Consider the following 25578-nt stretch of genomic DNA (forward strand, 5'->3'; position numbering starts at 1 on the left):
ACACGCCCCACCGGGAAAAAAACAAGCAAGCAATGGAGTCGAAGACCATGTGCACTGTAAGCATGAAATGGAGTCACTATACCTTGTGACTCGAAAGACTTATTTGAAGAAAAACAACTTACGCATTTCTGAGCTCAACACTGGATGGAAACCTTATTCTAGGCATGTGTATCTACAGCCACACACGCCATGAAACACACAGAAATATATATATATATATATATATATATATATATGCAAGGCTCTTCAAGTGTTTAAAAGGGAGTTTGTAGAAGGAAGGTGATACGATTTTCATTAAAAAATTTATTTATTAAAATAGTACAAAATATATACACAGAATCAATACACAAAAACATATGTACATTGGGAATCATTTTCAAACTAGTATTACAATTTTAACTCTAAATCACAGCAGAGCTAGGAGAGAAGAGCAAACTTGGTTTAGAATAGCAATGCCCATGTTCCTCATCTTCCAGAATGCACACTACATACCATTCCGACGTTCAATTCTAAAAAGACGAGCATGGCCAATATTTAATAGAGAGACTACTTGTTTTATGGTGGATTGGAAGTAAGGTCTCCTAGGGTACATCATTCAAAGGCAGACACTGATCCTCTCACGCTTTCTGGTCATATGGAGCAGAGTCCTGAATGATGACAAGTGTGCACATACATGGCATGTTCCTTTTTAGGAGGCTTACATGTGTATAGAAGAACAGGCAAACGAGGTCTGAGGAAAGAGCAACTCATAGCACCTTAAATATCATCCAAGGCATACAGGGGAAAGGATTTCAATGTACACAGGTGTCATAATTCAGACGGTCACATTTCCTCAGGTTAACAGAAAAGTGAAGTATGACAAAGTTACCTTAATGGGGTCTCTGCTATTTTCAGTTCATACGATGGTCCCCATTACCGACTTTATTAGCACAGATTTACCAAATGCTGCGACTTGAACATGTCAAAAAAGGTTAAAATAGGGGCCAGATTCACAAAGGTAACTTACATGTAGTGCAGAGTCTTCACCACTCAGGTTGCAAGGCACTATTTATTGCCCTTTTGGTCTCTTTAGTGAATCAGCCCACTACATTGTTTTTTTTACTAATCTTCACTGACTTCTTTTTCCAGATAGTTCCCTTAACATGTATGTCCTGATGAGAAATGGTTATTCTTTGCCAGGGCAAAACATCTTCGAAAAATATAACAAACATACCAACGTGACGCAGTGATGAGGCTTATGGAATATTTCTGAGAACTCTGCTGTTTCTTATGAGAAACACAAGAATTTGTTTAAAATATTATTTTCTTCTTATATTGTTCTGTGGTCAGTAGTGACACTATGCACTTGATTTAATGTACTGGTTTGTAAAAGGTTTGTATATGTTACTTCCTACGTTTGTGTATGATACATTTTTTAAATCATTTTATTGGGCTAGAATATGAGCATATGGCCACAGCATTAATTGTGGTTGACTATTTGCCTATCTAAAAGATTTTTAATAGTTTAAGCGATACATACGTGGGCCATTGTTTCAATTTAGCATTAACACCCAGGCCTCTTAGGTTCAATGGGTAGCTCTTGGAGATACCCTTCTAGGAGAGCAGGTCATTACAGGATTTCAAGAGGCAGACAAAGGGAGGTCTATTGACTGGTGACCAGAGGTCTTAAAGATGGTATGGCAGACTTCCTATTGGGTGTCACCCTTCTATGAGGTGGGGATTCCGGCTTGGGTGTTAACAATCTTAGTGTGGAAAAACACCCATTGTCAAAGATTTACTGCCAGTCAGTACAGATGCAGGGAGTTTAGGACTTGTTTTCTCAAGAGTAAGAGAACCATGGTGTAATCTGTGAAAGTCATCAACACTTTGAATACCACCACTTGTAGCAACGCACTGTCTCTTCATCTTTAGAATATCCCCAAATACAAGCCTGGATCGGGAGAATTTCAACAGCAGTCCTCCCGCACACCTCTGGGTGTTTTGGCTGCACATTCGCTCCATACAGCCACAGAAGTAACGGAACGGTGCAGCTTGTAAGCACCACACCGGTGCATGGATTTCCATGTCTGGTCTCTTTTCCTTTCAACACCATCCGACGTGGAACAAATGCTGGTAACAGAGTGCCAGTCTCTAACTTGGGACCTACTTAAATGTCAAAGAGAGCACTCCGAAGAACTGGGAGGTTGGAGGCAGGGAGCTATCTTCAGTTTGAGTATCCACCAGAAAGAAAGATACAAAAGGTAACTTGTTCTTCGGATGGCTACTTCTAACCACATATTCCTCACCATTAGAATAGATACCAAAGCTGGCCTATCCAAAGGTCGAAGAACTTGTGAGTGATCTCAAACCAAAATGTCCTGCAGGACTGAGGGAGCAAATAGGCTTCTTTCCGGACTTAGCTGACAAGGAAGTACTGCTTTGTGAGCATATGTATTGACGCCATTAATGCAGCCTGGCAATGTCAAGAACAGGCACCACTCATGACAATACTGTTTTAACAGCCTTGCTGGGATGGGCTGACAAATACTAGTGGCACCGATTTTTTGGCCAGGGTGTAGCATATGTTGATACAAAGGACTAATCAACTCGGCAGAGTCCTTTGCCCGACAGCATTCTTTACTTCGCTCCGAAAATCATCCACTCAATGGGCCTGAGGCCCAACCAGTGGAGGCTCTCTTCTTTTTTCGAGGGGTGATGTGTAGCAAAGAATGCTTTTAGAGTAACTGACTGCCCATTGTGGAAGGAAGTTACAACAATAGTAAAAAAGGCTGCCAGAGCCCTCAGCACTACTTGGTCTGGAAAGAAGATGGTGTAGGGTGGCTGCAATGAAAGGACCTGCAGTTTGCTTGTGCGAAGGCTGGCATTATTGCAAGGGGAAACGACTGTTCTAGAGATGCAACAAGCAACTATGTATAGGTTTGAAAGAGGTACACATAAGATCAAGCTCAAGTTAAGGTTCCACTTGGGCACCACAAATCGTTTAGGAGGCATATGTGTGCCAACCCATTAATGAACAGCATCACAACTGGTGAATACAGCAAGGACAGTTGGTCTGGCAAACATAGAAAGCCAAGAGGACCAATAAATAACTTTTTACAGAGTCCACTGTAAGCCTCTCAGTGCTAAAGACAGACCAAACAAGAGAACATCTGAGAGTTTTGATTGTAAAGGCTCAGTGTCTGTCCCAGGCACCACACCAGGTGGTGAATTTATCCTAGCACCCAGCTTACACAATTTTCGTGGAATGATATCAGACAACAAAGATGACATCTACAACATCCGATGGCAACTCAAACAGCCAACTGTTGCCACTCATCTTCCATGCAAGTTCTGTAGATCTGAATGAAAGATATTGCCCTTTTGCTGAGGCAGGAGGGAAATGAGTGATAGTTTGATCGGAGGCCAGAAACTCATGCTCAGGAGTTCCAGATACCACTCTCCTGGCCCAATCTAGGAAAATTAGGATAATGTTGGCACAGTCATTCCTCAACTTCTGAAGAACTCAGGGCAGGAAAGAGTGTGGCAGGAAGGCGTTCGGGAGTCTTTCTCCATTTAATCTACATTGCATCTCTTAGAGAGTGCTTTTGCAGAATCCCCAACACGCAAAACGGTTGACAATGCACATTCTCAATTGTGATGAATATCTAAGCAGGTTACTCCTTAATAATCAAATACACACTAGGTGACTAGAAAGATGTTCTGCTGCTCCAGAGAACCAAAGCCTTAGCCACAAGGCCCAGGAGCCGCTCCGCCCAGCTTGTTCACGTACCACCTGCAGCAGTCTCCCCTTGATGGACCACAGGAAAGCTTTCAGGGCCAAATGAATGACCTGCAGCTCAAGAAGGTTGATGGGGAATGTCTCTTTGCTGAGACCAGTGGCCTCTGATCTCCTCCTCCGCAAGATAACCTCCACCAGTGATGCACCTGTCAACAGTCAGCTCTTGCAGAAGAAGGGAGAGAAATCTACCGCAGGACAAATTAGAACTGGACTGTTACCACTGCAGATCTTGGGCTGTCTTTTCAAGTGGTAAGTAAAGAAGCCTTGATGCTTGGCCACTGGGATTTTACGTTTCATTGCAGAACCAGCATGCACCACCTCATGCTGTTGACAAGGAAGATGCATAAGGATATAAACACTAGAAGCCCCACAGCTGTTCACATCCGGATCTAAGCCAATGTGTGCGCTATCAATTTGTTATTCTGCAGGAAGGCGTTCAGGCACTTTTAGTCCATGGTGGACTTGAGGATCTCGACTTTTTCAGGACAAGGAAGTAGCAAGAATAACAATCCTTGCATCTCTCAGTCTGGTACCCTTTCAATGGCGCCCTTGGGGGTAAGTGGTACCTCCTGCAGCTGGATAGATAGATGCTCATCCGAAACTCATTTTGATGCAGGAAGAATGAGCAAGTGGGAAGGGATTGAAAGGCACAGTGAAGCCCTTTTGGACAACCAATAAGACCAATGTCAAATGTGAGGGATCACCAACCCGAGAAGAACTACTGAACACTGCCTCCCATGGGTTGGGTGTGAACTGCAGTGGGCAAACTAACATGACCTAGTGACTGCTGTAGCAGTGGAAAAGGAGTTGGAAGGATGAGCCTCTGCTGGACTGTGCAATTTCTGCTGGTGAGGCATCATCGGTCTCAAAAGGACTGAGATGTCTCTGGAATAACTAGCTTGAAGGTTGCCGTTGCCTCTAAGCTAACTACTAGAGCAGCTACTCTCTTTGGAACCAGAGTGTGGACATGGGGGCAAGTTCCAATTTGCCTTTTTGTGCTTGTGTTTGTACTTGGACTTCAATCTACCCTAAAATTATGAACATGAAATGGAGCAGTCATGGGAACTTTCTCATGAACTGGACCTGGCCCTGACTTGGGAGCAGGAATTGTAAGAAGACCTCAATGTCTTTTCATGCTTTGTGATGTACATTTTTGCCTCCCAGTTTTGAATTGCCTTTAGTTGCATTGCACACCTCGGGGTGATCCATGACAGAAATATGCCTCCAGTAGTCCGGGAATGCCTTAAAGACTGTTGTTTTCAGAGGAGACATTTTTCCATAGCACATCCACAGTAAGAAAAGAACTGAAATCAGTATGCCAGGGTGGCTTGTATATGCTGCTTGCTAACTGGCAGAAATACTGCTGTAGAAATTCTCCGAATACAATCTGATGCCTGGGGTCACTCTAAAGCTGAGGAATCTGCACTTTGAGGTATCCATCAGAAGCCCGATTTACTAGAAGCCTTTGGACCCAGACTTACAGTCTGTTTGAGATATAAGTAGACCACGGTCTGGCTGATACCTTATCTGGGAGGACAGAAAGCCTTAGCCGCTCTTATTCCTTTCTGCTGGGAAGTTCACAGAGGTTAGCGATACCTGCACCAAGGTAGGTGAAAGCTTTAATAATAATAATAATAATACGGCATTTTCTAAAGCGTGAACAGCTACCTCACACGGAGGTGTCCCGGCGCTAGAAGAGCAGGCATGGCCACAAGGACCAGAATTGAGAGCCTAGCGTGGTTGGGTGAAGAGCCAGGTCTTCAACATCTGCTTAAAGCAGGACTCGGAGGGGACCTGCTGAAGCGCTGGGGGCAGGGTATTACATAGTGCCGCCACATTGGCCGAGAAGGTTCGTCCTCCCAACCGAGCCCTTTTTGCTCGTGGAACTGCAAGCTGAACGTGGCAGTTGGAGCGGAGGGAGCGGGCCTGGGTGTATCAATTACCAGTGTTGGTGGGAGGTGCATTACCATAGAAGGAGAAGAGACTGCAATGACATTTTCATTATTCACATTCAAGAGAAATGAAGAAAGAGTACAAGCTTAGCCTGGAGGGCAGCAAGGCGGTAGTGTCTGCAGTTGGGTCTAATGGGACACCTGGGAGAGACTGCTGCCTTATCCTGCTGCTCACAGTCTTAAGTGTGAAATTAGTAACTTGTCCACCATGAGACCCACCTTCCTAAGTGGTGGGGGAGTGAAAGGTGATAGGGTCGACAACTAGAAAAGAATCCTCAAAAGACTGAGTCTGGAGGAGATGGACCACTAGTACCAGAGACCAAGAGCCCAGGTCATATGATTGCTCCAGAGAAGCAATTTGCAAGTTCTGCTTTTCCAAAACTCGGATCAGCATAGATGGTACCATTATGTGCTTTTGTGTCTGATGTACCAATAGTGTTGAGGTTGCCACTCAACAAGTCTGCTGTTGTAGCTGACTGAACAGAGTTTGTCACACAGTATAGTGCCTCTGCTTCTTTTTGGAACTATGTTTGGGGAGGTCAGGAGGCAAGGGGCATGCAGAGCGCAGGAGGTGGACTGAAGGTGATGAACCTCTTTGATGGTGTCAGAACTGAAACAATGACTGCAGACATTTGCACTGGGTAAAGAAGCGAAACTTGGTATGCCAGCAGGCATCCAGGCAGGAATATACACTTGATATGTTGGTGCAACAAGCACAATGCACAACACTCTGAGAAAAAGGTTCAATCCTGCAGTGCAAATAAGCCTGGGACCTCTAAGTTCAGACCGGAGGCTGGGTTCCACTGACCATGCAGATGAATCTCTCGGGCATAAAAGGGTTTGGTCTTTGGAGGGCTGTTGCCTCCTGGACCTTAACTAGATCTAGCTGAAACAGACATACTGCTACCTTAGGATAAAAGACGTTCATATCTTTCAGTGCTTCCACCTTGCCAGTGGGAGAAGGAGAGAGTCCAGGGCAGACTGACTTGCTAATCACTGGTAGGAAGGGTGAGAATAACTAGGTCTAGAGGCCAATGCACTAAGATCTATCCACACTTATGCTGCACACAAGCCAAGGTACTCTGGAGTGACCTTATACTGGTGGTAGCACACACAATGCAGGCACTGAATTGTCTTCAAACAAGAGATGAAGCTCTTGCGACAGATTAATGTTATGCATGCCTTAAAGCTGTGGTGTTACGGAATGAATGATCCAAAACGGTATGGGACAGGGGCCCAATGGAGGGGGGGAAGGGGTGGCTGGAATAAATCGCTGAGCATAAAAGAATTCTAAACTTCAGCGGAAAAACAACCTAGCAAAAGCTGGCATATGCCCATTAAAAAGGGATGTACCGCATATGGTACATGTGTATGTAATGGAACGGAAAAGTGTTTAACAGCTTTTGAAACAGTTTCCAGACCCACCACTAGTTGAAGAGTACCCAAAACGTTGAGAATGTGAAACAGCCAGGCTATAAGAGTAAGACTATTTTTTCCATACTGAATGCTGTAGTCCCAAAAGCATGATCGTCGATGACCTATTTTCAAATTCTGTTTTCAAGGTCTGAATTCTGCACTTATCACACACCCCAGCCTCTAGAATCAGATGGATTTTCAAGAATATCCTTTATCTCGTGTGCATTTCGTTTGGTTTAGAAAAACAAATCTATCCGTTTGTAAAGTCAAGTTTCACTATTTTCAGAAGTGCATACATGAATGTGTTGGAAGTTGTTACAAAGTAGGCACATTTCCTTTCTGAATTTCTCTTAGCAGTGCACTCAAGTAGTGAAACATATTGTACTACCAATCTACAGTTTTATTATGCCACCTTAGTGGTCGAAAAATTGGAGAAAGGAGGGTAGTCACCATGACGTCTATGCAACACCTTACTTAGTTTCTTTGCAGGTGGGTGCTGAGTCAAACAACTAAAGTATGCACTTTATCTGCTAAATTAATTAAGATTCAGTTTTATAGATGTCTTTATGAAGCAAAGCTGTTAAAGTACGTACAGGTACACACACACACACACTTTAATCAACAATGTATATAGCTTGAAACATGTTACGTACTGGGCTCCTCAATGACTTAGGCTGATTGTCAAAACTGTTCTCACTCATATATAGAACTATATATTTGTACAATAGAATATTCACCAGAAAAGGGACAGGTAGAACTTTTCAGTACTCTTCTGTAAAAGTCGATAGACAACCTAGGGACCTGGGAGAGAGCAGAACCCATTAGGCTGCTACTCTTTTTTTTTTGTTTGAACAGCTAATGGAGAGGCTTAATTATAGCCCAAATCTAGTAGCAGGGTATAGCACAAGGCTAAATTAGGGAAAAAGTTCACTGTAAAACGTTAAGTCATACAGGTTAGCTTGGCAACAGATCTACAAGATCAACTTTGTGTCAGGGCAGGCTATCCATGTTAGATACTTGGCTTGTGAATAAGCACACACTGGAGGGAACTTGGGTGCGGTATTTCCCCCTCTCCCTTAAGGCTTGCTTTCTGAGACAGATGCCTTTTAAAGTTCACAAACATGATGTGCTCCCCTTAATGAGTAAGTTGTGTGATGATAAAAACTGTAGCAGTAGCTGATAGGGACAACAAACCTAGAAGTATGCAGAAGCTGCACTTCCTCTCATGGCCACTTCATATGCTCCTGATTGACAGGAATTGTGCGTTAGAGAATTAATTGGCCACTTGATAAGAGCCAAATTGGCATATTGTTGAGGCTTCACAGCGTGAGCATGATATCTTGTCTTTAGCATTCCACTCCATATCGATCAAAATTGCGCAGAATGACACCTAGTTGGAGGTGCACCTTGCCCATAGCAGTGGTTTGCAGCCGGAAACGGTCAGCCCCACTGTAGATCAGGTCACTTGTTTTGAGTTGTGGTCCACCTCCCACAAAGAGCTGAGAGATTTGTTCCTGCCAGGAGCCCAGCGGACGCCAGGTCACACACTCCACATCATGGCAGCCGGGGCTGGAGGGCACGTGGCAGAAGCCATAGCCGTACAGTTCATTTCTGCCGAAAGAATCCTGGTGCCACACCTGCAGGTGGAGCTTCGGCCATCCTGTAAGATAAAAAGGAAAAAAAAAAAAGAAGAAACACTTTTTAAATAAGAACATTTTCTTGAATGCAACTACTAAGAATGTTTTCCTTAACAATCAGTCATTTGGAGCACTGCCACTTACTGGTTACAAACTACTAACTGCTGCTCCTTCAAATAGTTGTATAGTTTATTTTTTATTCAAAATATCAGACTTTAAAATCTGACAACACGTTTCACAAACTTAACAAATTTCTTTCTTTTTCAAATCTTTATTTCGATCACATGATCATAAAAGATATACAAAATTATCACATTTAATTAAAAATCCGAAATATCATTGTATCATGGATAAAAATGCATTTGAAGATTAAATAAAAAAGAATAATAATCACAAATTGATGCCATGCGTCAAAGGATAAAAATCTGTCAAGGATCTCCAACCCTCTTTATCAATCGGGTTCGAACATACCATATTGCAGTTAGGAATTTTGCCAAGGAAAACACAATTGGCGGGGACAAATCAGTCTTTCAAACTCTGTATGCTGGTAAAAATGTTCTGAATCCCATGTTTTTAAGGAGGGGAACAAGCCAGAATTTCCTGCTTTTCTGATAGGCTTGACAAAAGAAAACCGCATGCACATCGTTCTCCTTTGTGTGGGCACATGCAGGGCACATCTCAGTAGGGAGCCGACCGGACCATGCTGCGGTAAAAGACCCCAAAGGAAGGGTCCCGTACCTCCATTGCAGAAATAGCTTTCTAGTTAACGCCGGGGTCATTCCATCTAAGACACTTTCAAGATTATATGAGTCTTTGGTTTTTATAAAGTGATAAGTCAGAGATCCTTCCCGAGTGCTGTCCAGGGCTCGAAGGAGCGTTTAACAAATTGGTTCTTCTTCAGGGTAAAACGGTCTGTGCTACAAGGGGTTTGCTTAAAGTCCTAATTCACTTCTTTTTTGCACATAGTAGAAATGCCCATCCACCTAAATAGTCACATCCTATTGTGGACGACTGAAATAAGCTTGATCACACAAACCGTTCTATGATATTCATAATTTTTAAGTTGTCCTTTTTAGATGAAGTTTTTGATTCATACAGTTTGAATTGTTAATAAAACTTAAGATGCAAGTGGGTATGATGGTCCAATATAAAAGAACCTGGTCAGGCAGACAGTGGACCACTCCCATTTGAGTTGGCAATGACTTGGCAGTTTTATGTGAAAAAATATACTTAATTGATTCTGATATTTAGAAGAAAAGAAAACTATAAAGCTATAATTAACTGTGCTTCATAGTCAGTTGATGCATATTTGAGAATTCCCCCTTGGCACTGAAGGCTTTACCAACCAAAACCCTAAAAAGCTAAGAATGGTCATCTATAATATAAACTATATGGAATTATTAATATATTACATATTTGGCTGCAGTTTGTTCACATTCCTATGAAACCACATTTCTTAGGGATGATGTCATACCTGTAAATTACTTTCCATAATTCGGAGTAATGATACAAGTCTGATCAATTACGGATTCCATTCAATAAGAGCCTTACTGTGTCAGATTGTATTCCCTCCAGATATTTAATCTCTAAACAGGACAGTGCATAAAGTTGAAAGCCTCAAGCCGAACAGAGTTTAACTACTACCCTTTCTTTAAGCTGCACCCTCTTCATGACTGGTAAAAAATCTGAAAATCCAAATTGCAAGCAGGATGTCTTGACAGATACATCTTGAAGACAGCAGCTTTATCAGCTTCTCACTTCTAGAGATAGAATGAGCTGATTAGCAAAGAACATGTGTGCATTAAAACTATCTTTTTTACCTCAATACATTTTTCTTCTCTTTCTAATGCGTATAAAAGTAATTACCCAATTGCTTTCAACAATGGTTTTGTATTTGAGTTTTTTTAAAAACCCATAATTGTCGCGAAAACTGCAAAGCACACTTGACATCAAGGTTTGCAAATGAAATGAGCCAATCCACATTAGGGTCGCTCTGTGATGTATCCACTAGGATAGTGAGAAATTGAGCAAAATGGCACATTTGCTCTTAGGAAACTGAGCTATGACAACCTGTGACTTTCTCAATTGTGGGACTGACCAGAAACAGCACAGCGGTCAACAGATGCTCTAAGAACTGGTCGAACAGGTCACTGCTTTTAATACCAGACGAAGATAACTAAAAGGTGATGCAATGTTTTGGTTGAAATACAAGTTGTTACAGATGTAGCGGAGGTGATTCCAGTGCTGGTGGGGGAATGAGGGCAGTTGAGAGAGAGAGAGGTAGTGTTTGTTGCAACACCCACAATGCCTGTGAAGCAGAGTTTCAAATATGTCGTAGTGACCAACCCGACAAAGTCCGCCATTGTGTGGGGATCAAGTGGCCTGAAATCTGATTAACTGCCACTGGGCAGTTGGGGGAAGGGGCAGTGACACATAGTGGCTCTGCTTTACGAGTGAAGGCCTGCCAACCGCATCAAAGTATGCCATGGTCACAGTGCAATCCACATCAAGACCAATAACCTGTCCCTAGAATGGGAGAGTCACCTTGGCACACTGAAACAGCACTACAAGCTGCATTCAAAGCATAGGTCTACAGAATGGCGATAAGCTGCATCTGAGCCGTCGAGGGGGATCAGAGATGTAAACAAGTGTTTGTGGAGAGGAAAGAAAATTTAGGCAACACATTCCGAATATGATGTTTAACAAAATGAAGGCAACACTGTTAATTGGCCAGAAAAGGAACTTGATGTGTCTTAAGACTAACCATCCCCACAAGCCAGTGAACTCTACAAAGCTGGGCCCACGCCTAGACTTCTTAAGAACACTGCTGGACTTGCCAAGTGCAGCAGGATCAGTCTGCCAGAAGTCCTTTTGCATCTGTGAGCTGTAAGAAGGACCCGAGGAGGTTGGACCCCCTTCCACTTGAAATCCAAGAACAGTAAAAGTCTCCAAGGAGGATTCCCCTGGGTGGCTCCAGGAACATAATGCTAAACAGAACATTACTGTGAAGAATTCCAGCTGACCAGTGGCAAATGGAACTGGACTTAACTTAGCTGTTGCCCTCTGCCTGACACCTTGTGTGTCTCTAAGTGCTCCCCCTGTGGTTCCTGGGGCCTTGGGTGTATATGCCTGTGGTTCTTTAGGCACCAAAAGATGTTTGGGAACTTTATCAAAACGTTTTCTCCAGAGCTTAAATCAACCCCAAAAAGTAGCCCACTTTGAGTCCAGATACACAGCGTCAACTTAAATGTCTGGTTTGACCTGCATGGAGAGGAGTTTTTTCCTGCCAAAAAAACATCAAAGTCCCTTTTTCAGACTGGGACTTTGTACCTTTTTCAAACTTCACCACTTCCAGGCAATAGTGGGGCCAATCCACATTGGTGTATCTGACCTGTGCTCCACCTTGCTCGGTCTCAACGTTTGCCTACGATTAGGTCTACAATGACAATTGACTGCCACTGTAGTTTTGTCCTTTGCGGCCCTATTTTCTTACAAAATATCCAAATATTCATATCTCTTTTTGCGTTTACTGGATTTTCATAATTTCTCTATTTTAAAAATGTATATGGATTTTCATTGTGTTGGGTTAGCAAGTCTAACTGTTTTGGCATTTCTAAATAGTGTACACATTTTCCTTAAGTTAAACCTGTCTGCTTTGTGCCATAGCTACAAGGGGTTGAGCTCAGGTTTAAATTACTGAAACCTTTGACTAGGCCTAACAAGATAGTCCACCACAAATATTAGTCACCAACACCTACAACATCTAATAATTCACTTTCTCACAGCAAGCCAGTATCACACTGCTCGGTTCTTTGTCTTGAGATACAGAGAAAGACCTGCATTAAGAAATATATTATTACTGTTTGATCTGGGTATATTCATGGTCACAGGGGAGAAGCCTGCTAAGCAATTAATATGCATACGGTTAGCTACAGGGACATTTATGACAGCAAACTGTGCTGCTGTGGGAAGAAGCAGCTGAGGTAGTAAAGAAAATTTATAACTGCAGGATGCCTTCGGTCATTTATTTTATGTTGTTGGGATGTGTCTATGGGATAATTTGTTTATTTGAAGCCACCACAAAGACATTTTAACATTGATTTATGCCAATTATGTGGGCCTTTGTTTATCTAGAAGGAATGTGGGACTATGTTCCTGCCAGCATGCGTGAGAATAGCACAATGAACTTTACAGTTTGTGCTATGTGTGTATTCTGTAGGCATCCAGGTGGACAGTGATCTTTGTTGTCCCAATTCTGATACCAGAGGTTTTCAAAGCAAAATTCAATTACATCATCAGTGAAGGAGTATGACGTCATGGAGCTGCTTCTTATGCTGGACTAAGACACTGCTCGGAGTACAGCTGCAAACCTGCTAGCCATGACACACCAAAATGTAGTGTGAACAGGAAGATGAAGCCGCATGAAGTGAGCCAGGCTCCCAAAATGGAAGTGACATATGTCAAGCGACCTCAGTCACCTAGGCAAATTAAGTGGCATACCATGGGTAGAGTTGGTCACAGCAGGAGCATCCAGCAGAGAAAAGAGCTTCGCCGTAGGAACTACATTTATACTATACAAACCCAGAGGATGCCAAAGTGCAGCACAATCTAGTGCTTCCAGATTTCTACGGAAAAGCAAATATTTGCTACCAGGGTGTTTTATAAGTTAACCGGTTTTAACTTAAAACCCTAATAAATGTGATTCCTAAAGCCTTTCCACCTCACTAATCTGTTGTTTAGATACTCACTGGCTGGTAGAACATGCCTTGTGTGGTGACAAACATATGAATTTCTACAAGAGGCAAGATTAAAAGTAGCAATTACCGGATGTATGGACCGCTTCTTATCACCACACCACCAGTCTCTTGGAATGCAAGATCAAAACTGGTTTACTACAGATTGGTTAGGATAACAAAATATTAAGCTGAGTAAGATATAAAGTGTCAAGAGATGTTCACAGTTTTCTAGATATTAAACAACTGTTTTGGCCGCTCCCTATGTTCAAACAATTTTGGATAGTGCAGTAAACCAGATTTTGCAAAAGGCAATTTCTCTTCGAAAGCGACAACTCCTTTAAAGTTTAGGTTTTTGGTAGCCATACTAATCTCTTTGCAATGGCAAAACGCTTACCCTGTGTCAAACTGAGTACGCATACATGGGGGAGATATGCAGCGTTAAGTTGAACTTAAAGCAGAAATGTAATTGGCGGGTGCAATCGATAAAGTTTGATATTACGCTGTGATGCTTGTAAAATAACTTTATTAAGCAAAATCGAGCAAAACGCATGTACAAACTACGAATCTGTTTACCATTGCATTGTTTTTGTAGTCCAACACGTGACTAGTGTAATGAAAGAATAGTAATTTAAATGGCGACTTTCTAGTTTTGAAAAATCGTTAAACCAGGCTGCAAGGACAGCCTAAACACGTCCGTACGAAGCCGCAATAAACTGAATTTGAAAGTTACACAAGACGTCGTGGTTATCTTCGCAAGTGTGGAACGATAACGAATCCCGAATATTTCGGACCTTCTCTGGTGGGGTCCGGTGACGACGCGACTCTCGAGGCAGGCAGCGGGGAAACACGGGAGACATGTAATATATATATATATATATATATATATATATATATATACATACACACACACACATATGCATACATACATATACATACATATACATACACAAATATATACATACATATACATACACACATACATATATACATATACATATACATACACATACATATACATACACATACACATACATATATATACACATACACATACACACATACATATACACATACATACATATACATATATATACACACACATACATATACACATATATACACATACATATATACACACATACATATATATACACATACATACACATACATATACACATATATATACACATACATATATATACACATACATATACACATACATATACATATACACATACATACACATATATATACACATACATACACATATATATATACACATACATATACATATATACACATACATATACATACATATATATATATACATATACATATACATACACATATATATACACACATACATATATATACATATACATATACATATATACACATATATATATATATATATATACACACATACACATACACACACATACATATATATACATACACATATATATACACATACACATACACATATATACATATACATACATATATATACACATACATATATACACATACATACATACATACATACATATACATACATACATATATATATTTGGCAGAAAGACGTCTCCAGCAGTCACGCAGGCTTGGATAGACGAGACGAACCCAGGTACTGGTGCTGATTATTTAATTTTGCTCTCCACCACACCACCATTACGCGTTTCGGCGAAACACTGCCTTGATCACATGACAACGTTTAGGGGCGTATGTGCTCCTTTTCAAGTGCTAGTGCCAACAAAAAAAGTATTCGTTTAATAGACATGGAAAACATCCTGTCTAAAACCATTACTGCTTAAATGCAAGTATGCAAGTAAGTAACTTTGTAAAGTGCTCATGCTACATGTGTGCAGTACCTGGGTATATACATCTGGGTGGTACTGATTATGTCTATAATTATAATTATAAATACATAAATATAAATACACATATAAATATAGCAGCAAATATAAGATATAAAACAATTGAATAAATTGATATGTATTTTTAAAAAAATGATATTACTCCACCACATTATCCTTATAACCCTGGTCATGTATATGTATATAAGATTTATACAGTTGTTAAAAGAAAACTGTGCCATCAGTCGGGTCCTGAGTTCAATAAGAGTACCCTTACTAAAGCCATGCGTCTGAGTTAAGCAGGACACATGTAAGCCCTCAAATGTGTACGCATAATAATTGCTAACATTTGATGGGAAATCACACCCAAGTGGGTAAGGCAATTAACCATATACAATATACAAAGATTAGCATACGTGCAATTTCAGAAATAAATATTGGCATAATATATTAAAAATAGTGCTACCTAGTGAAAATATAAAATTAGAAAGTGATTAAATAAAAATAATACTTTTGAACAGTAAGAAAATGGTTGAGACAGATAGCATGTTTACATATGTACAGTTTGTCGCTTTTGTGGACAGTATTCATAAATATGTGTGGCAGTCTTCCCCCGCATTGAGACCATTAGGGGTCTTGGTGTCTAATAAAATTATGTGTCTGGTCTCTAGTCTACGCAATTGCAACTCACGGTCCCCTCCCCTCCTCTGTGGTGGTACCATGACAATGACAAAATATCTCAGTCCTGCAGGGTTTTTGCCACGTAACTCCTTAAAGTGCCTAGCCACCGGGTACGCAGTGTCGCCGTTGGTAATGGCCCTTAAGTGCTGAAGAATGCGTTTGTATACCTGTGGTCTTGTGCTACCGACGTAGCGTAGACCACAGGGGCACTCGAGCACATACACTGCGTACTCGGTGCAGCATGTCAATTTGTGTTTAATTACAGTAGGTCTAACACTGAATGGAGTAGAATATTCCTTTCTGCTTACTCCATTTCTGCAAGCTTTGCAAGAGGAGCACTTGAGGAAGCCCTTGCTTGAGTCCAACCACAAACCCGTGGTCCTGATCTCAGGGCTACTGGATACTAAACAGTTGTTCATAGTCCTAGCTCTTTTATAGGCTATGCTGGGGGTACCCTTAACCTGACTGCCTAGGACTGGATCACTAGAGATGAGTGCCCAGTTACGTTTGACTATATTTCTGATAGTCAAGTGCTGGTTATTAAATGTAAAGATAAGTCGGGTTTCTTTATCAGCACCTGTCGAAGTGACATTCCTGCTTTGGATATTATTAGACAACATGGTTGTTCTGTCAAGGGAGTTCGCTCTATTGATAGCTTTGTCTATACTTTCTTTAGAGTAACCTCTTTGCAGGAATCTGTATTTACAAGCTAGCTGGGCCTCATTACAGTCCATGTCAGTGCTGCAGATCCTCCTAATATGGAGCATTTCCCCATAAGGAATGTTCCTTATGAGATGGGCAGGGTGGTGGCTACCTGCGTGAAGGACACTGTTACCGGCAGTTGGTTTGCGGTAAGGTTTAGTTTGAAGTTTCCCCCCTCTGTGGAAAACCTCCACGTCTAGGAAGTAAATTGATGTATCACTGATATGGGCAGTAAACTGTAGGTTAAGGTTGTTGTCATTCAAATTTTCAATGAACTCGGCTGCCTCAATATGTGACCCATCCCAAATTACAAAGTGGTCATCGATGTACCGTAACCACTTTATAATTTTGGTATTCACGATGTCACTGAACTTGGGCAGGAGGACCTGCTCCTCCCAGTATCCCATGTACAAACAGGCATAACTGGGAGAAAAGCAGGCCCCCATCGCCACACCCCTAGTCTGCTGGAACAACTGTTTCCCGAATAAGAAAAAGTTCTTCTCAAGGCACAAAGTAATCATGGCTATAATCATACATGTATGTTCGGTCAGGCACACGGGTCTAGAACCAAGAAAATGCTGTATTGCTCCAAGCCCATCCTTATGAAAGATGCTGGTGTACAATGAAGTAACATCGAGTGATATTAACAAATAGCTCTGTTTCCACTCCACATCATTTATCTTTCTCAAAAAGTCTCCTGTGTCAAGCACAAACGATGGGAAAGACCCGACATATTCTTGCAAGAAAAAGTCAACATATTTGCTTACATTTTCGAGTATACTATTGCAAGCAGAGATGATGGGTCGCCCAGGCGGTAGCAAACTGTTTTTATGGATCTTGGGTATGAAGTAAATTACTGATGTTACAGGGTTTTCCTTCTTCATGAACTTAAACTCATCCATGGTAATAATGCCAGTACTTCTCCAAGTCATAATTTTGGAATAGATATCACATTTAGCTTGCTGGACTTGGTTGACATCAGTCCGTCGATAGCAGGCCCGATCATTTAGTTGACCCAGTGCTACATCCATGTACATTTTCCGTGGCCACAACACCACATTTCCTCCCTTATCGGATTGCCGAATGACTATGTTCGTGTTGCTTTGCAGTTTCTAATGAGTTGATGGTACTCAAGTCCCGATAGTGATGTTTTTTTGAAAAGGTGCCATGTTTAAGAAAAAGTGCCCTAAGTTCTAGAGAGACTCTATCATGAAATAAGTCGACATGGTCTTTAATCATCTATGGACAAAATTTTGACTTGGGTTTAAAGTTGGTTACTGTCGGTGTGTCCATGCCCGAGCCCGGGCTGGATGGAGGCAGAACAGTGTCATTTCCCATATCCAGGAGCTCCTGTAACAGGATGGAGCCATCTGCAGCGAGGGTTGGAGACTGGGTGCGTTGCACAGCTTCTATGGTGGGTTGCATTGGTTTGTGCAGGCAATGGTATTTGAGCAGTTTTAGCTTGCGCACGTATTTATACAAATCAATTTATGTTCCTGCATAATCAAAATTAGATTTGGCACTGTATGACAGACCCAAGGAAAGAATGGAAATTTCTTTAGGGGTTAGAGGCACATCTGTGAGGTTAACAACTGTTTGTAGTTCGTCAGATCCCTGACTTATCTGCGGTTCCACTGTTTCCGCAGCTTTTTTGTATTGTTCGTTGCTCCTCCGTTGTTTGTTGCAGCGCCTCCTTGCTGTCCGCTTTGTTTTGGCATTTTGTTTGCGTTTGCACCCTGGGCACCGGAGCGGAGGGTCTGTTTGCGGTCCCGCTGTACTACCTCTAGCTCCTGTGCAAGGGTGAATTTGCGAAACCCCGCCCTCTGTGTCCGTGCCAGCTCATTATCGGATTCGCTATCTATATTGGAGCTGCCATCCGAAATTGATGAGGCATCCGCCCCTGCCACCTGTGATGGTTTTTTTACCGACAGCAGGTTGGTCGCTGGAGTTACATGTGCAGTTTTGAGGCGATCATATTTTTTGGCAAACGTAAAAATTTGGCCATGCTCATAGTCGAGGCGGTCTCTCTGAAATGTATATGCTTTACGCCGCTTGATCATATCCTCTTCCCTCTTTAAGTGAACCAACATTTCATCCTGGTATTTTGCCATCAGTGGTGAACTTGGTAATTTCTCTATTTCCTCATTAAGTCTGTCAATTTCAACAAGTAATTTTGCCCTATTGGCTTCTGCGTATTTGATAAGGATTGTCATGAGCTTCCTGGAGGACTCAAGATTACATTCAGCCCAGTCCGCAAGCATGCATGGGTCAGGGTTCTCATAAGATGGAGCTAGCATAATCCTTAAGCCACGTGGAACCCTACCGACCTCCAAATACCCAGTCAATGAGCAATGTTCCCACCATTTCGACTGTTCGGCTTTGCTTGCTTTCTCTAAAGCCTTAAACAAATCCTTTATGTTGCCGTGCGATTCTTGTGGGGTGGCTGCCAACACAATTGCTGTTCCATCCCCAGCCGGGGAATCTGTAAACATACTTTTCTCTGCCTCAACTCGTCCCTGTAACGTGTCGGCAGACATGGTGTTTTAGTTGTGAGCATTAAATGTCAAAACTGTGTTATTCCGTTATTTAAACAGAGTCTGTAACGGAAAACAAGCACACTCCACACAGGACTTACTATGGAGCTCCTTTGGCTGGCAGGTACTGATGGTGCAGCTCGCGTCCTGGGTCAACAAACACCGACCTCCGACCCGGAACCACTCCGACACACTTCCCCGCTCTGCGTCCGGAACTTCCACTCTCCCGGGGCAATCCGGTTGCTCCTCACGGAGTGGAAAAAGGGGATCCCAGCTGGAATCACTGCTTCTCACCAAAGAGCCCAAATGTGGAGGGGTTCGCCAATTCCGGGGAAGCAATCCCGAAAATATGTTTGGCAGAAAGACATCTCCAGCAGTCACGCAGGTTTGGATAGACGAGACGAACCCAGGTACTGGTGCGGATTATTTTATTTTGCTCTCCACCACACCACCATTACGCGTTTCGGCCAAACACGGCCTTGATCCCATGACAACGTTTAGGGGCGTATGTGCTCCTTTTAAACTGCTAGTGCCAACAAAATAAGTATTTGTTTAATAGACCTGGAAAACATCCTGTCTAAAACCATACATATATATATATGGGCGGGAAAATGGACAATGGGCTGTCCCTTAAACCCCAGATCCTGAGTTTAGTAGGACAATGCTTCGGCCTTTTAAAACTGCTCAGAAAATGTCTTCCGCTACTGTCACATGCCCATCGGAGGATCACGGTTCAAGCCCTGATTGGATCACGGCTTGATTATGCCAATATTCTTTACCTTGGCCTCCCTGAATATCTTCTCACACGTCTCCAAACTGTACACAATTCGGCTGCACGAGCCATTTTTGGCCTCAGTCGTAAGCACAGCACTTTGGCTCTTCTAAACTCACTCCATTGGTTGCCGGTGCGGAAGCGCATTATTTTCAAAACTCTCACCACGGCATTTAAATCTCTCCATGACACGGGCGCCCTCTACTTAAGGAAAAGAGTCCGTTTTTACCATCCTTCTAGATCCCTTCGCTCCGCTTCCTTAGCACTGGCTATCGTTCCAGCAATCAAACAAGCTCGCATTGGGGGTCGCTCTTTTAGACTTCTGGCACCCCAATTATGGAACAAACTGCCTTTGTCCTTAAGAAAGTTGGACAACCTGCTCTCCTTCAGGAAAGAGCTTAAAACATGGCTGTTTGGAAAATAAAACTCCGCGAGCACTGATTTTTAGCCTTCAGGTCTGTTAGCGCCGGGACACTCTGCCCGAGTAGCTGAGCGCTCTACAGAACCCTCCCTTAACATAACATAACATACACACACACACACACACATATATATATATATATATATATATATATATATATATATATATATACACACACAGTTTTTTTTTTTTTAAGTCAAGTCCGTGCTTGCTAAAAGGTGTGTGACTATAAGCAGAACAACTCACTGACCTAACTGCAGTATGTGAGATATTGCCATTTATTTCTCTTTATTCTTTAATGTTGAAGTACTAAGGTATACATCTGTAGACATCCCAATGATGCACGTAGTACAGAAGAGAAGTCCGAAGTCTGGTGTAAATTGCCCATCTATTAGGATGCCATTTGAGATTTCTTCTCCAGGCAAAAAAAAAAGTATACTTGTCAAACTAAAGCAATTTTTATTTGCATTTATTCCTTACTACAAGTGCTTGGCAACTGTGTGTAAATATGGATTATAGAATCAGCAAGAACAATCCAGTGTTTATGGTTCAGTCCATTTGTCAGTCGGCTTTTTTTTTTGTTTCGCTAATAACGATAACACTGTTGAGCTATTAATCACAAAACAATCTCATAAAAATGAAGTGTCCACTTAAAGTTTCTCTTGGAATGATATAGACTAGTCAAGGAGTGCTGGAAGATGTGATTTTGTTTTGAGGGAATCCCAGTATGGCCACAGATTACAAATACAAAAAAAAGGGAAAAGACAGATTAACAGCAAACTATACACGAAGACAGAGGCCATAGTCTTCAGTTTACTTTATTATTGTTTGTTATAAATCCATTAATTGGTTTTGGGGCAAGTCATACCAAAATATACTTATAAATTACTATACAGATATAGAGCGAGGATTTTTTATGTATCCAGCCTCCCATGAAGGCTGGTGTGACCCTACATATCAGGCACCTAGATCGTCTGGTCAGAACCTTTACAATTAAGAGCTTTGCAAGGGACACATCTCACTGTAGTATCTTGGTTCATATAGACAACATCTTAGCGGTCCGCTGTATGAACAATCAGGAGAGCTCTATTCGAGCAAACTGCCACTGGGACTTGCCATCTGGAAAAAAAACTCGCAATCTATGCAACATTCCTTCCAGACCCCTCCAATGTAGTTGCCACAAAGAATCTGAAGGCTGTAGGCAATTCAATCCTGTCTTAGTGGGTATTCGTCTGGCTAAAGTTTCTTTGGGCCCCATTAGAAGTGGACGTGTTCAACTCTTGACTGAGCAACATCTAGAGACATTTATGATCTTGCACCTGGTCACAGGCACAAGTGAGCAATGCATTCATCCTGGCTTAGTTGCCTATTGCCCTCCTTTTCAGGACTCTCCAAGATCTATTGTTTACCTGTGATGATCGAATCCTCAAATGGCAATGTTCACTTGTGGCTTGTCTCAGTTCAAAGGGGGCGGAGAGGGCAAGCAACAATTGCTGCTTCTAATTTTATTGAGGAGTTTTCAGCACATGTAAATGAGAACCCATTAGGCAGCCTGAATACACAGGTTCCAGAAAAGCGGTTTGGATCTCCAGCGCTTCCTTCGAGCTCAAGTAGCAAATGTCTTGTTTGTCAGGCACGCCAGGGGCTTCTCCTGCTGCACAATCAAAGTTTATCACTGATCCAACTCATGAGATCATCTAATTCAAGATTCTTTTGCCATCATACAGTTGTCTGCAGGCTTGTCAAAGGAGTTCATCTATACACTCTCCATAACACTAGTATATATTAAATTGAAGGGGGCGGGGGGATGAGGTCATTTTAGCACTTTCTTGTTGCCATTTTAAAGCCAACATTTAACCCAATCAACAAATCGCTAAGCTTACTATGCTTGTATGTCTCACTTACATCAAAAGGGCCGTGATGTTAGACGTCCTGATCTCTGACAGATGGTCTTTGCCAAAATGAAGGCCAAGATTGCTTGGTTTGCAGTTTTTGCCGTATTTCTCAACCTGTTCCAACCACTGGGTCGATAGTAGCCAGAAAAAAATACGAAAACAGAACTTCTACTCCAATACCCAAATATCCCTCCAGGCTCCTTATATAAAATTCAGAAATCACCACAAAACTGCCTCTTCCCTCAACTCCATCCTGATGGCTGGGATATTTCATGGAGAAGGCAGACATGGATATATCCAGGTCTGGGGTGCATACTAAAAGGAGTGCAAGGCATCCAAAGCCTGTGGTAATGCTGACAGTTTAAAGGCAGTCGACATATTAAATGCCTAATCCTTCACATCTTTTTATTTCTAGGCGTTAAGGCATTACGTCAGCCTGGTTTTGTATAGACTATGAATGTGCATACAAGCTATGTCTTACTGACATTCTGTACAATACAAATGGGTAGAAATCTAAAAGTAATTAAGGAGAAGGCAGCGGATATTCTTTCACATGTGCCCATATCTCCTTGTTGCTCTGAACGGCATTTGGTTCTGCGTTTCATTCCTTTGACTTTCTTATCAATTCTTTCAATGCTGTTTTGCATTTTACTGGAATACAGCTTTATTCTTTTCAGTATCTTCCAGAGCGATGGCCTCTTCTTTTACCAGATTTGTTTGCCTTAGTATTCAGTCTGACTGTTTTTCATTTCATCTTCTTTCCCATCTGGTCTGACCTAGTGACCTCATCATGCCGAGACCAATTCTCTCTCTACATGTTGACATCTATCCTGATTTAGTTGAGGTTGCATCCATTTGTCGTAATCAAGTTCTTGTTTTGTGCTGGTTTCCAAGTTTCAATCTGTTAATGTCTCTGTTGTTGCTTCGATGGGCATACACCTTCACATAATCCTCTTCAGTGAGTCAATTACTTTATTTTAGCTCAGAACTAACTAAAAGAGGCAGAAGTCAAGCAGACATGGTTCTTTGCAATTTTACAATTAGTTGGTGCAGAGAAGTAGAATGAAGAGGAAAAGTGATTTTAAACCTCAGCTCCTCATCTTTAATAGAATCTAGCTTGCCACTGTGCCAGCTCCTAATATTGGTTCTGGAAGTCTCTTGCTGTATGGCTCTGGATACAGTTTGCTTGCTCCATGGGGAATGAAGTCGGAGTGATGCACAAGGACAGCAGTGGCAATCCCCAGAGCTTTGACAAATCCCTCTGTTCACCTAAAAAAACACAGCTACATTTGGTCATCGAGGTAATCAACCCAATTAGAAGTCTGAAAACGCATATTCACATTTTTCATCTCCTATCACATTTCGGCGATGCTTTGACAACTACCCACACAGGGTATCTCTGACTCAGTACTAGTAGGTACTGGCAGCACTATGTACTGCAGTTCACAAACAAACATCAGGCTATGAACCGCTTATAAACTTTTCAATTTGGATCTTGGAACGTAAAATGCATATTGTTCCAGGGCGTAAAACGAATAAGGGTATTCCAAAAATGCACCATTACTTCACGGTCCAGTCAGGAATTTTTGGGAAGCATGATTAATTCGCCAAAGAACATTTGCCTACTAGTCCTAGGGCATATTCAAAGGTTCATAACATATGCTGAATCCCTTTCAGGCAAAGCAAAGCCCATGGTACACTGGGTGAATTTTGTTGACTGCATGCGTACAAGTGAAAGGCAAAGATGCACATTTGTGTGTGCTACAATTCAATACTGCATAATATGTCAATGTTGCTTGTGCTACCTTTCTCTACGTGTACATATAAACATACATGTGTGAATGCACACAGAGAATGAAATCAGGAAATAGTAACACAGTAGTTATCAACTGGCATTGCTATTCCGAAGGAAATTACATTTTTGATTTCTATTAACTTCTATTCTGCTTAATGGATCAGGGCGTAATTTACAAGACACTGTCTGTGCACCCTTGCTTGCTTTATTCTGGTTGTATATTCCTAAATTGATGCAGACTGGACATAGGGATTCAGAGGTTACAAAGGAAAATAAGTTTGGGGGACGATACATGTAAATACATACTACAAATAAACACAGTCCGTCTTGGGTTCAATAAAGATGCCGAAATTGGCTTCTGGTTGAAATAATTAATACAAGCGGGGTCTCAAGTCTGAAATGAAACTGAAAGCTTGACCATTCCCACACACATACAAAGATCAAACTACCATGTTGCCCCCTCCGATCATGTTCCTTCGGATCTACTACTCGCTTCCCACTCACCTCAGTTACTCCATTATTAACTCTTGCTCTCTTTACAACGACCTTTGTTTTGCCATGACTAACATAATAATCCACTCTTTCCATTTCTCTGAAACTATGGTCACCCCACACATATTGACGACCTATGATAATATTATACCTTCCACATATCCACTTTAATGGTAAATATATACACATTCTATTCCCTCATTCCTGACAATCTGACCTTATGCACATATACTTTAAATGAATTACATGGGCCTACCACTATATCTATCTCTTGCAAGTGTGAATTCATGTGCTGAGCTTCCCACTCCAAAGACTACAGTGCAGTTTTCTTTCCTGTATGATTTTTATTTTCCCGTTTGCAGTTTGAGGTGCACACGGCTGACCTATCTTGCTTGAGCTAAAACTGAAAAGTACATTTTAATGGACTTGGTAAAGAAATAGCGACTTTTTATTTTACAATATCTGTATTTTTTAATTTAAGTTTGCAATTTCGAGTATGGAAACACTTCTGCACCCTCGAAAAAGCCCCAGGCCTGCGTGACTCAAGGAGGGAAAAACATGTGTTAGCTGTCACTCTTGTGTAAAGAAACAATATTAAAATAATTCAATATTTCAACAGTCAAAAGTGTTGGCGGTCACTCGTCACTCTGCAGATTATTTTAGGGGGGAGAAAAAAAAAAAAAAAAAAAGGATTGAGCAGTTTCACCACAATGGTGGTTGTGTAGGTTATATTAAGATGAATATATTTTTTTTACTTTACAGGATTTAAAAAAAAAATGTAAAAACTAAAACTTAAAAAATGTAAATAAAAGCTGAAATATGCAGAGTTTAACACTGGAACTGGATTTATAAGGCATCCTCAATCAAACAAGGAAATTAAGCAGAATTTGTGGTTGGCTATAGTGGTGAAG

At 41.6% G+C, this 25578-nt stretch overlaps 1 protein-coding gene across 3 annotated transcripts in view; it reads right to left on the reverse strand.

Moving 5' to 3' along the window:
- Positions 1 to 288: 288 nt before the first annotated feature.
- The window catches only part of B9D2 (B9 domain containing 2), a 131887-nt gene continuing 106597 nt past the window's right edge, over positions 289 to 25578 (reverse strand). For all 3 annotated transcript variants that reach the window (XM_078661061.1, XM_078661059.1, XM_078661060.1), the window contains one exon: positions 289 to 8806. In XM_078661061.1, the coding sequence (XP_078517187.1) occupies positions 8493 to 8806 (314 nt within the window). In that variant the 3' untranslated portion in view covers positions 289 to 8492. The remainder of the gene's footprint in view (positions 8807 to 25578) is intronic.

Source organism: Lissotriton helveticus, chromosome 9 (assembly GCF_964261635.1).
Source record: "Lissotriton helveticus chromosome 9, aLisHel1.1, whole genome shotgun sequence".
Classification (NCBI taxonomy): domain Eukaryota; kingdom Metazoa; phylum Chordata; class Amphibia; order Caudata; family Salamandridae; genus Lissotriton; species Lissotriton helveticus.